The sequence below is a fragment of the Cicer arietinum genome, chromosome 6, assembly GCF_000331145.2.
Source record: "Cicer arietinum cultivar CDC Frontier isolate Library 1 chromosome 6, Cicar.CDCFrontier_v2.0, whole genome shotgun sequence".
Classification (NCBI taxonomy): domain Eukaryota; kingdom Viridiplantae; phylum Streptophyta; class Magnoliopsida; order Fabales; family Fabaceae; genus Cicer; species Cicer arietinum.
Window position 1 is genome coordinate 22,590,174 of NC_021165.2, and position 11,143 is coordinate 22,601,316.

An 11,143-nucleotide genomic window follows, 5' to 3' on the forward strand; every position below is an offset into this window, starting at 1 on the left:
TGATATAGTTTTTGCAACGTTTTGGATATTTTTATGTTTCAAGGTCTTTTAAATTGTATATTTTTTGTTCTGGATAAATGAAATTCCTTCTGTTATGGTATCGGAGCTCCATGCCACCTGTTGCTGGAGCGTCATTGTGGACCACTGTCAACTGCCTTGTGTTAGCTCATCAATTTTTTCACATGCAACATTTCATTAAAATTTAGAAATTTGAAAATGAAACATTTTCAATATTCAACAGATCACCAAATATTTAAATAATAAAGTGTTTTATTTGTAGAGTTTAAACAATTTTATTGCCAACCCTAGTTCAAATATCTCTCATTTGCATATGCAATCCTGATGTAAGTTTGTATTCAAGTCATTCTTTTTGAGTGATTGTTAATGTGTTTCATTTCAGCTAAAGGTAAATCATGTGTAGTATATGAGTTGAACTCTTTCCTGAAATAATTGTTAGTCAAATTCTCTTTATCTAGTGACCAAATTTTAAATTTATTATAATTCCTTTTCTTTGAAAAAAATTAAATCAAATAGTTAAGACAACAACAACAAAAAAATAATAAGAAAAGTATTGTTGTTAAAAGAATTTGGTCACAACATTGATTAAGAATTTTAAATTAGTTATTTTATTGAATTGATTCTTTAATCAACATTCGAAGAGTATTGTTGTTAAAAGAAAGGAGTAGTGATTAGTAAACATCCCTTTATTTAAATGTTACTGGTGCTTAACATGAAAAATATTTGTTCAGACATAAACATAAATAAATAATGTTTAAACACACTTACATTAATACAAAAAAATTATATGTATTTTAAAAATAATTAAAAATAATTAAAAATAATATATATCTTTGTGTAGATAGATCCAAACACTATTTATCTATGTTTGTTGTCTAAATAAATATTTATGATTTGGGAGATAAGATGACAGGGAAGTCAATGCATGTGGCTTGTAGATAAAGTGCAAAAGCGGGATGGGGATGGCTATGCTATCAATGCATGTGGCTTGTAGCTTAAGCTTGTAAATCAAGATTCTGCCACACCACCAGATTTTTTGAGTACTTTGTCTTTTTCACAACCGAACAAAGTGAACATGTGGATTCTGCGCTCTTAATCTTGCTCCATGTTATGTTTGATTGGGCTGGGCTATTTGGCCCGTTCGTTAATATTTTCTTTCAGTACATCTTAACAGGAAAACAATAAAATATTGACAAAACATACGGTAAAACAATTAAATTAAATAAACACATTTTGATACAATTAAGAGTGTGTTCCATTTATTAAAGAGAACAAATATATTTTTAGAAACATCTTTAAGCGTAAGAAAGTAAATCATAGATAGGTTGAATGGTATTCAACATAGCTTTCATTATGGGTACAATAGATATCTTAATGTGCTTGAATCTGATCTCCAAGATAAGTTGACTCAATCTCTTTATCACGAAGAGTGTCATTGGTTTCAAAACTCCAGAGGTAAGTGGATCATTGATCGTGATAGGAACACAACATATTATCACTGCAAGACTATTGTGCGTAGAAGAAAGAATAAAATCACGACGCTTAGAGATGGGAATAGAGAGTGGGAGTTTGACGCTGCGAAGTTAAATAATATGACTATGCGACATTTTTCTAATCTTTTTCATGAATATCAAGACATCAGGGAGCCTATTGTATCATTTTCCTTTTACCCAACGAATTTGGATAATCATTAGGTAAATTTGCGTTATTTGCCTTCTATGGTTGAGATCTAGAAGACTCTATTTGATATGAGTCCCCACAAAGTCCCAGAGAGAATGGTTTTTCAGCTCTTTTCTACCAGCATTGTTGGGATATTGTGGCTCCGTCTTTATACCAGTTTGTTAGTAGTGTCTGTAATGATTTCTCTCAAATTAACTCAACTAACAATACTCTATTGGTGCTCATTCCAAAGGTTGGCCAACCATAATTTCTCACACATTTTCATCTATTTCTCTTTGCAATGTGATTTGTAAATTGGTTTCTAAAATTATAGTGAACCGTATGAAACATTTGTTGAATAATATTATCTCTCCGTATCACTCAAGCTTTATATGCGAGAGGAATATTATCTCTCTGTATCACTCAAGCTTTATCTGCGAGAGGAATATTTATCAAGCTTTATCTGCGAGAGGAATAATATTATAGTGCATGAGATGATTTATGCTATAAAAAGAATGAAGAGCCAAAAGGTCTTTATGTCAATAAAGATCGATTTGGAGAAAGTCTATGACATAATGAATTGGAATTTTGTTACACAATATCTCGGAATTGTAAGTTTTCTAAGTAGTTAATTAATTTAATTCATTGTATTTCTACCTCGACTTTCAACATTTTATGGAATAGTGACAAATTTGATAGCTTTGCCCCATCTAGAGGTATTCGACAAGTTGATCCCTTTTCTTCTTATCTATTTGTTATTTGTATGAATCGTTTGTCGCATATTATCGCTGATCAAGTTGATGTAGGTTATTAGAAGCTGATGCGTGCAGGGCATGCGGGACCTAAGGTGTCTCACCTTCTTTTTGCAGATGACCTTCTACTATTTGCAGAGGCTACTATAGAGCACATTTACTAGATCACACATTTCTTTGATCAATTCAGTCAAGTTTGGGGTTAAAAGACCAATGTTGAAAAGACATGAGATTATGCAACATACGGGGTTCAGACAAGCTTTGAACTTGGAAAAATATATTGGGGGAAAAAATTACACATGGTAGAAACAATGTTTAAAGGCGTCTGAGTGGTTGGAAGAAACAATGTTTGAGCATGTCAGAAATAATTACTGTGTCACTCTGTATTGAGTTCAATCCCTTACTTTCATATGCAATATGCTAAAAATCTCTACAACTATTGGTTAAAAATTACAATGAGCCTTTATCTGGAGAGACACTGAGACAACTCGTAAGCCTCACTTGATCAAGTTGAAGTTTTGTTATATGCCTAAGGACAATGGTGGTCTAGGCATCAAATGATCACAATTAGTGAATGATTCTTTTCTTTGTAAAATATTTTGGAATTTATTGACTAATTTTGATGACTTATGGTGTCAAGTTCTCTTGAATAAGTATGACAAAAATCAAAACCTGGTGGAGAATATGATTTGCAAGTTGAATGATTCTCGTTATGTAGATCTCTAGCGGATATTTGGGACAAATTTCAGCAACATGTTATTTGGAAGCTTAGGGATGAAAGGAAGATCAATTTTTGGCTTGATTGTTGGATCCCAACGAAACAACCTCTTTTCTTCAATTTGTTGCAAATTGGTTTAATTTTATATACTACTTTGACGGTTAAAGATGTTCTAAACAGAGAATGGAAATGGTATATTGATCTGCTTCAAAATTGGTTTACTAGCGATATGATTAATCACATTATTGTTATTCCCCATCCTCTTCTTGAAGATGGTGAAGACAAGTTGAGTTGAGGTGATAATAGATTTAATGATTTTTCTGTAAGCAATGCTTAATATTATTACTAGTGACACCAATGATTAATCACATTATTATTATTCCTCCTCCAACTCAAACTATTACTGCTAGTGACACCAACTGGAAAATCATCTGGAAGTGAAAAGGCCCTCATTGGATCCAGACTTTCATTTGGCTTATGTCACATGAAACACTTTTGACAAACCATACACGACACAAATGGAACTCAACAATCTCTGTTGAGTGCAACTGGTGTATGGACACTGAAGAATCTACAATCCTTGTGCCGAAGGATTGCCCATATGTGATACATGTATGGATTAAACTTGTTTCTCCTAACAAAATTACTAATTTTTACTATCTTACAATCTTAGAGAGAATATTGCAGAGTATCAGAGAGCTTAGTGGTAGTCAACTTTTATGATATCGTGTTGGTATATGTGGATATTGAGGAACAAACCATTTTTTGAAGAAGACTTTCAATGACCTATTAACCCGACTGAAACAATCTTGCATCTTGTGAAAGAGATCGAGAATGAAACCCGGGTGAAGAGGAATGTACATCTGTTGAGACCAGAGATCCTGCATGTTCGTTGGAGCCGATCAGATAACAATAGGGTCAAACTCAATTATGATGGTACTTACAAGAGTTCTACATCCATTATTGGTCGTGGATATCTTTTTTGGGATTCTTCTGTAAATTGAATTACGGGGTATGCTCGAAAAATTAGTATATGTAATTCTTTCACTACTAAGATGTGGGCGATGTTGCATGGGTTGGAGTTAGCTTGGCAAAAGAAGATTACAAACCTAGTGGTCGAGAATGACTTCAAAATCTTGATAAATATGTTATCTCAAGAGCAAGTGGATTACCACGTTTTTCCAACCTTAGTTCGTAGAATAAAAAAGATGACTCAACGGGATTGACATGTCAAATTCAACCATACATGGCGTGAAGGAAGCCAATTATAGTATTACATTGAACAACATTGAGTTATTTGTTCTCCGAACTCTCCCGTCGAATGAATTGAAGATATCTTAGTTGATGATAGTTCTAGGATCTCCTTCTATAGACTTGTTAGAGTTGTTTGTCAATTGTTTTTTTCTTTTTTTCTTTCGGCCTTTAGGCTCTCTTTTGTACAAAATAAAAATGTTTCGTCCTTAAGTTATAACTTAACTAACATATGGAGATATTGTTAAATTGAACGTCTTGTCCTAAGTTCGAACTCAAAATCTCATAGTTTTGTGAATTAATTATTGTAAAATTTACTTTCTATACTAAGACAAAAAAATAAAAGTGTGTTTCTTACAATTTTACATAAAAATTATTCATTTAAATAAATTATTCATTTTTTTATTTTTTTAAATGTTTGTTATAAATTGAAAGAAAAGATAGAATCTAAAGTAATTTAAAAATTGTTTTAAATTATAAATTATTTTCTGCAACTTCTGAAAAAAATATTTTTTATGACTGACTTAAAAGAAATTACTACAACAGACTGACACAACAATTTATGCTTCTTTCTTTTTTTTTTTTTAAATTTCAAAAATATATTTTTAAATTATTAAATATTAAATTCACTTTTTTAAAAATACGTGATCAATGGGTCTTAAATGTGATTGAAAAGTAAAAATGAGATTTAAGTCATCTTTTTTTTGTATTTTAGTGAATATAATAAATGATTTAATTTATGTTAGTATTTTTACTTTAATTTTAATTACTTTAAAAATCACATAAACCATTTGTTATGATATACTAATAGTGTAAGTTTTTACACTTATGTATGAAATTAAACTCTAACTATAATTAATATAGTAATATAATTGTACAAAAATTTGATTATAATACATCAATTATTGATCAAAAGTTGCTTATGTTTAAAATCTGAAGGAATATATATATATATAAATTTTTTCTTTATACAAAAAATATCCTAATTTTCTTTTTCTTTTTCATTAAAAGGGTGGTTTAAGTCCATTTTTTAATTAAGTATCACCCCTCTAAATTATTTTATTTTATTTTTTGTTTAGATAAGTTGTTTTCGATACATATTTAGTTGTTCTCTTTGTGTTTTATCTATGATTTCGTCGTCTGATTGCAACGTTAGTTTGATCATCAACATAGTATAGTGATTTTTCTTTTCTCGTCTTGGTGGGTGTTCACAAAGGCAAATGACTCAGTTTGTCGATATAATATTTTGCTTAAATGTTTTATGAAGGCTACTACTAAATTCAACACCCCTCAACTTTACAAATGACTTGTCAACACGTTATTGAATTGATCATGTTAGAGACCACTAGTCGATATGAACGAATACTAATAAATATGTTTTCCAAAAATAAATGTCATTAAGAATTGCAAAACCACCATTAATTTTTTTTTAATTATTGATCAGTGAAAGACATTAATTTAGTTGTATGATCAAGATTTTGATTTGATTATTTTTCGTTGGTTTATACAATTTTTATAGTTATCGTTAACTGAGGATGACAAAAAAATATGTATTCACATATATCTATGAATAAAATTTGCAACGGACATGAGACAAATAGTTTAACGAATATCCGTAGATAAAACTAACAAATATTTTAACTACCCATTAGTCGGTGGATACAAATAGAGATGTAATAATATTCATACTCATTCATATCGGTATCTGATAGTAAATTAATAAAATTTAACTTGTTTAGGTAATATATTCGTACTCATACATATCCGTATATAACTATTGTCATTCTTATCGTAAACTTGTTTTTAATTTTCTTAAATTGGACTATTTTATTTTAATTTGAATGAACGAAGTTCTTTTTTTTTTCTTTAAAAAGAAATAAAAAATAAAATGAATACCGTTAGCAGTTCCACACGACAAACTATCATCAGAGTGTACTCTCCGGGACCATTGAATTCATTCACTCCGTTCATCTGACAAAACAAGTTACTTCGTTGTATTTGTTTATCCAATTATTGATCTCCAAAGTCTCATAAAACCATTCTTGTATACGTTTTTAGCTTGAATTAATCGACTAAAATTAAACACATTACATAGTATAGATTTTGGGAATATTCTCTACCCTTTTTTTATTACCCAGCCACTCTGTATTGAATTTTTTGAGTCCAACCACAAAAACATTACTTCAGCCACCATTCAAACAACCTCAGACATAAAACATTAAACTCTTTTGTTCTCTTTTTGTGTCAACCTCAGCTCTAATTATGGATGATCCCAACAACAAAGGGAATTCATCTTCTTCATACGACTCTTCATCGTTATCACAACCTTTCTTATCAAAACCCCCAATCATAACATACCCACCAATAGAAGAACACGATTCACAACAAGATTCTGAATCAAATCAACAATACCTTCACATCTCTTACAATCATTCTCCTCGTTCTTTCAAAGACATCCCTTTCCTCATCCTCTTTCTCCTCTTCCTTCTCTCCACTTTCGCTTTCGGAATCTTCTCAATTTTCCACAGAAACACCAACTTCACTACCCTCTCTTCTTACACCTTCGATTCCAACACCACCTCATGCATCAACCCTTCATTTTCCTCAACCTCTTACCCCTATTTTCTCTCTTCATCTTCTCCCTTTACAAAGGATTTGACATGGACACTTGTTATCACGTTCTTTTTAAGCCTACCCATGTGTTATATACTTCTTCTTTCACTCAAACATTACACCAAACACCTTGTCTACGCTTCTCTTCCCTTCTTCATTCTCATCCCAATCTTCCTTAACGTTTACTGGTTCGTTGCTTGCACTGTTAAACCTTCTTGCAGCGATGCTTTTCCTCTGGTGTACAGAATTCTGGTGTTGGGTTTCGTTTTTTTGGTAATTGGTGTTATTGTATGGATCCTTGTGTTAAATTGGCACCGCGTGGAACTCACAGTGAGTATAATTGGGGTTGCTTCTGATGCACTTTCTTGGAACATGGGTTTGTTTGGTGTGCTACCTTGTTTGACAATTGGGCTTGTCGTGTATTATGTGCCTATTGTGGTTTTTTTGGTGTTTGCAAAGTACAATGGTAAGGTTGTGCCTAGAAAATTGCATGGCAATGAATATGGTTGTGTTTGGAAGGAGGATTCTTGGGTGCCAGCTTATTTTGCATTGGCAATACTTACTATGTTGTGGTCAGCTTCAGCTATGCTTGAAGCTCAGGTTTATGTCATTAGTGGGACCATTGCTCGTTGGTATTTCTCAAAGGATTATGAAACTCCTACAAAAAGTATTAGAACTTCTCTCAGGTTAATTTATCTCTTTTCTTTTTGTATTTGTTTTTTGTTTTGCCTGCTTGTGGATATCATGTTTTATTTTACTCTGTCTGAGTATCACTAGATATATTGTTTATTTGATATAACACAAGTCAATAATATCAAATAGTGGCTATAGCTGCATTACATCATAGCGGAATTTGAACAAATTATTATTGCTCCACAATATGCTATTGAGTACAATACTAAGGTTGTCAAATACTCACATGAGCGAAAGTATTGACAATTCACACAATATTCAGGTGTCCTCATGATAGGTAGATAAGCAAGGAATCGCAGTTTTCTTTCATAGTACTAGCATTATAATATCTCCTAATTCCCTTGTCCTGTGCAATGCTTGCATAATATCTACAAAATCTAGTGTTCGGATGGTTAGGTTAAGTGTTTAACTACAACTGTGTGTTTTGATTTAATTCCAATATATTGCTGGTTATGGATCAAAGTGTATTACATGAACTTCTACTCTGTAGTTGAAATGCTTAGTTTGAGAATATTTTCTTTGGTTCCATTTTCAGTTCTTAGTTGTAGCGATGAATCAAACGGTCAAATTGGTTGCTTGTGAAATTATGATGGTTCGAGAGAGCCGTGAGCTATTACATGTGATGTGTGTTGTTGCTTCTGACTTTAGTCATTTTGCGTAGGATGTGGCAGATAAGAAAACAGATGAAAATAGGTATTAAGACTAGTTGAACGATTGTTTTGCATTTAGAGAGACATTAACTGTGATAATTTGGCTGGCAGAAATGCTTTTGGTCCTTCTTCTGGAACAATATGTTTGTCAGGATTGCTTATCTTTGTTGTTCGAGTGGTGCGTTCTGTGGTTGATAATGCAAGACAAGAGGATGCTCCTGGGCTAGTGAACATTGTACTACGGTGCTGCGTAAATGCCTTTTTGAGTGCTGTCGATTTTCTTAATAAGTTCACCATCAACTTTGCTGCAATAACCGGGGAAGCATACTGCTCCTCTTCAAGGATGACATATGAACTTCTAAGACGCAATCTTCTCTCTGCTGTTTTTGTGGAGACCATATCTTCTCGCCTTCTGGTCGGAATTGTTTTTGTCCTGTCAGCAGTATACACAATTGTGGTACGTGGCTTTAATATTTCTCTTTTTATTCTTCGTAATTTGCAGTAGAGATTTGCCAGTGTATGTTAGAGATTTTCCACTATGTGTAAGTGCTTAGTGTAAGCATTAATTTCAACACATCCTCTTGAAGTATAAGGAAATTGGTGTAGCTCTAACTCGTGGTCGTTGACTATTGAGTTTTGATGACAATCGAAAAATAATTTTCCATTAACTTTTGAATTTTCATTCATTAAGACACAGTTTTAAGTTCAAGTATCATCAGAAAGCTTAAACTAGCATTAGTAAACAAACAAACAAGTATTAATTTTAATCTAGATTTACAATTTAAATCACCAAGTTTTGGATAATCTCTTGACAAAATTTAGCCAAGAAGGAGATTCAAAGTACTATAATCATTAGTTCTTGAAGTTAGAACTGTGTAAAATGTCAATGTTAACTGTTAAGTATATTCCAAAAGAAAATAGAGCTAGGGAACTTTGTAGCAAGCATTAGACTATGTTAACCGCTTTTCTACCGTGAGAAGGCATTCTTTCCCCATCCCGCCTTTGAAAAATTAATAAATATTCTTCTTGGTACTTCAATTTGTTTTTGCTCCTAGCTTCAAAGTATGTATATATTAAGGTAAAGTAAAAATAAGATAAGATCAAAATGACAAAGATTAAGGGCATCCTTAGAAAGCTTACCAAATCACCTTGATTCACTAGATTTTATATCAAATTTTTAACTTGATCCTCGGTGAACCAAAGTGGTGAAGTAGAAGATTGATTTTGATCTAAATATAAGAAAACTTGAACCATATAGTGTGAAGGGAAAATGTATCTCTAACCCGTGGGCTTTGACAATTGATGGACAATTTGCAACATATCCTTCAGTTAACTTCTCTAAAATTTTAATTGGCAGCCATAGGTCATGGCTAATCTATGTTCTCTTTCTCTCTCTCCGCATTTGTTAAGAGGCAAAGAGGTGTCCGGAGGATTATCTGAAACTTGAAAATCCTGCATATAATGTCTTAAAAATATATGAACCTTTTTTAAGTCTGACAACTCTCTTGTTAGAATTATGAGGATAAAAGAAATATGCCAGTTCGTTGGTTGAGTGATTACTCTGTTCATTTATGTAATTGTTGCTGATTTGTTATTCTGTTTACATTATCTTCTGATTCTAAATTACGTTTGTTCTAATTGTTAATCTATGTCCAGGCTTGTGTAATCTTAAAAGCCACGACCAATCTCGGGGCTGATTCATATTTTGTGGCAGCGACAGCATGGGTTCTACTTATAATAGTGCTTGGTTTTCTCGTGCATGTGCTTGACATTGTAATTGACACAATTTATGTCTGTTATGCCATAGACAGGGACAGAGGAGAGGTTTGTAAACAAGATGTTCACGAGGTTTACGTTCACCTACCCATAAATAGAAGTCTCAGACAATCTAATATTACAAGAACTTTAGGCGTGTAAATAATTCTCAGGCTTCAATTGTTTTTGAACCCTTGGGATTGCTATTTTGTGAACAATGAGTTAGAAATAGTCTGTAAGCTTGTTGTGCATACTTGTGAATGTTCCTTCTATAAATTTTTGTTTTACAATTTTTGCATAGGGTAAATTTTTAGTTACTCTGAAAGTTGTGTTCAGTTTTCAGTGTAACCTGTAACATGACTACTTATATTTGGCATCCTTCTCATCTCCTTTCACTGATATTCACCAAAATCATACTTTTAACTATAAGAACAAGGTGGGAACCGGTGTTGGAGAAAAAATTTATATGTAGTCCAAGATTAAGGTCAAATACATCATTTTTTTTTACTTTTTTTTTTTAATTTTATTTTTTATTTTTTATTTTCTTTATATTTTGAGACCAATATTTATGCCCCATCAATTAAGAGCATCTGAGCATGTGCTTTGTACCTGTGCTTTGTCCTCTGCATTCGGCTAGTTGTATTGTATAGTGGAAATATTCTAGATGACTGATAATCTCTTTCTTTTTTATTTACTTTGAAAATAAAATCAAAATATGAAAAATAAAGAAAAAAATTATGGGAATAGCTGGTTAATTGTGTTTCATTTACAACTCCCAAAGTTTTTTTGTTTCATCAATCCTATCCCGTGAAAGCTGGTAATGGCAATTCCAATTTCTTTTTTTTTTTTTTTTACAAAATCTCAAACTATATCTCCTTTCTAGCGGTTTGATATTCCATCTGATCTTTGGTTTTTTTTGGAACATTTTATTTTTATCTTTAAATTTTGATTCTTTAAAAAAATTAAGATATAATCGGTGATATATATATATATATATTTTATGCATAATTATTCATATAGTTTTTTAATTTAAT

The 11,143-nt window shown here is 31.9% G+C and overlaps 1 protein-coding gene across 1 annotated transcript; it reads left to right on the plus strand.

Moving 5' to 3' along the window:
* Positions 1–6,322: 6,322 nt before the first annotated feature.
* On the plus strand, positions 6,323–10,504 carry LOC101494296 (uncharacterized). Its single transcript, XM_004505726.4, has 3 exons — positions 6,323–7,697; positions 8,466–8,811; positions 10,011–10,504. Exons 1-3 carry the CDS (start codon positions 6,661–6,663, stop codon positions 10,269–10,271), a joined length of 1,644 nt encoding a protein of 547 aa, XP_004505783.1. The 5' UTR covers positions 6,323–6,660; the 3' UTR covers positions 10,272–10,504.
* The last annotated feature ends 639 nt before the right edge of the window (positions 10,505–11,143 follow it).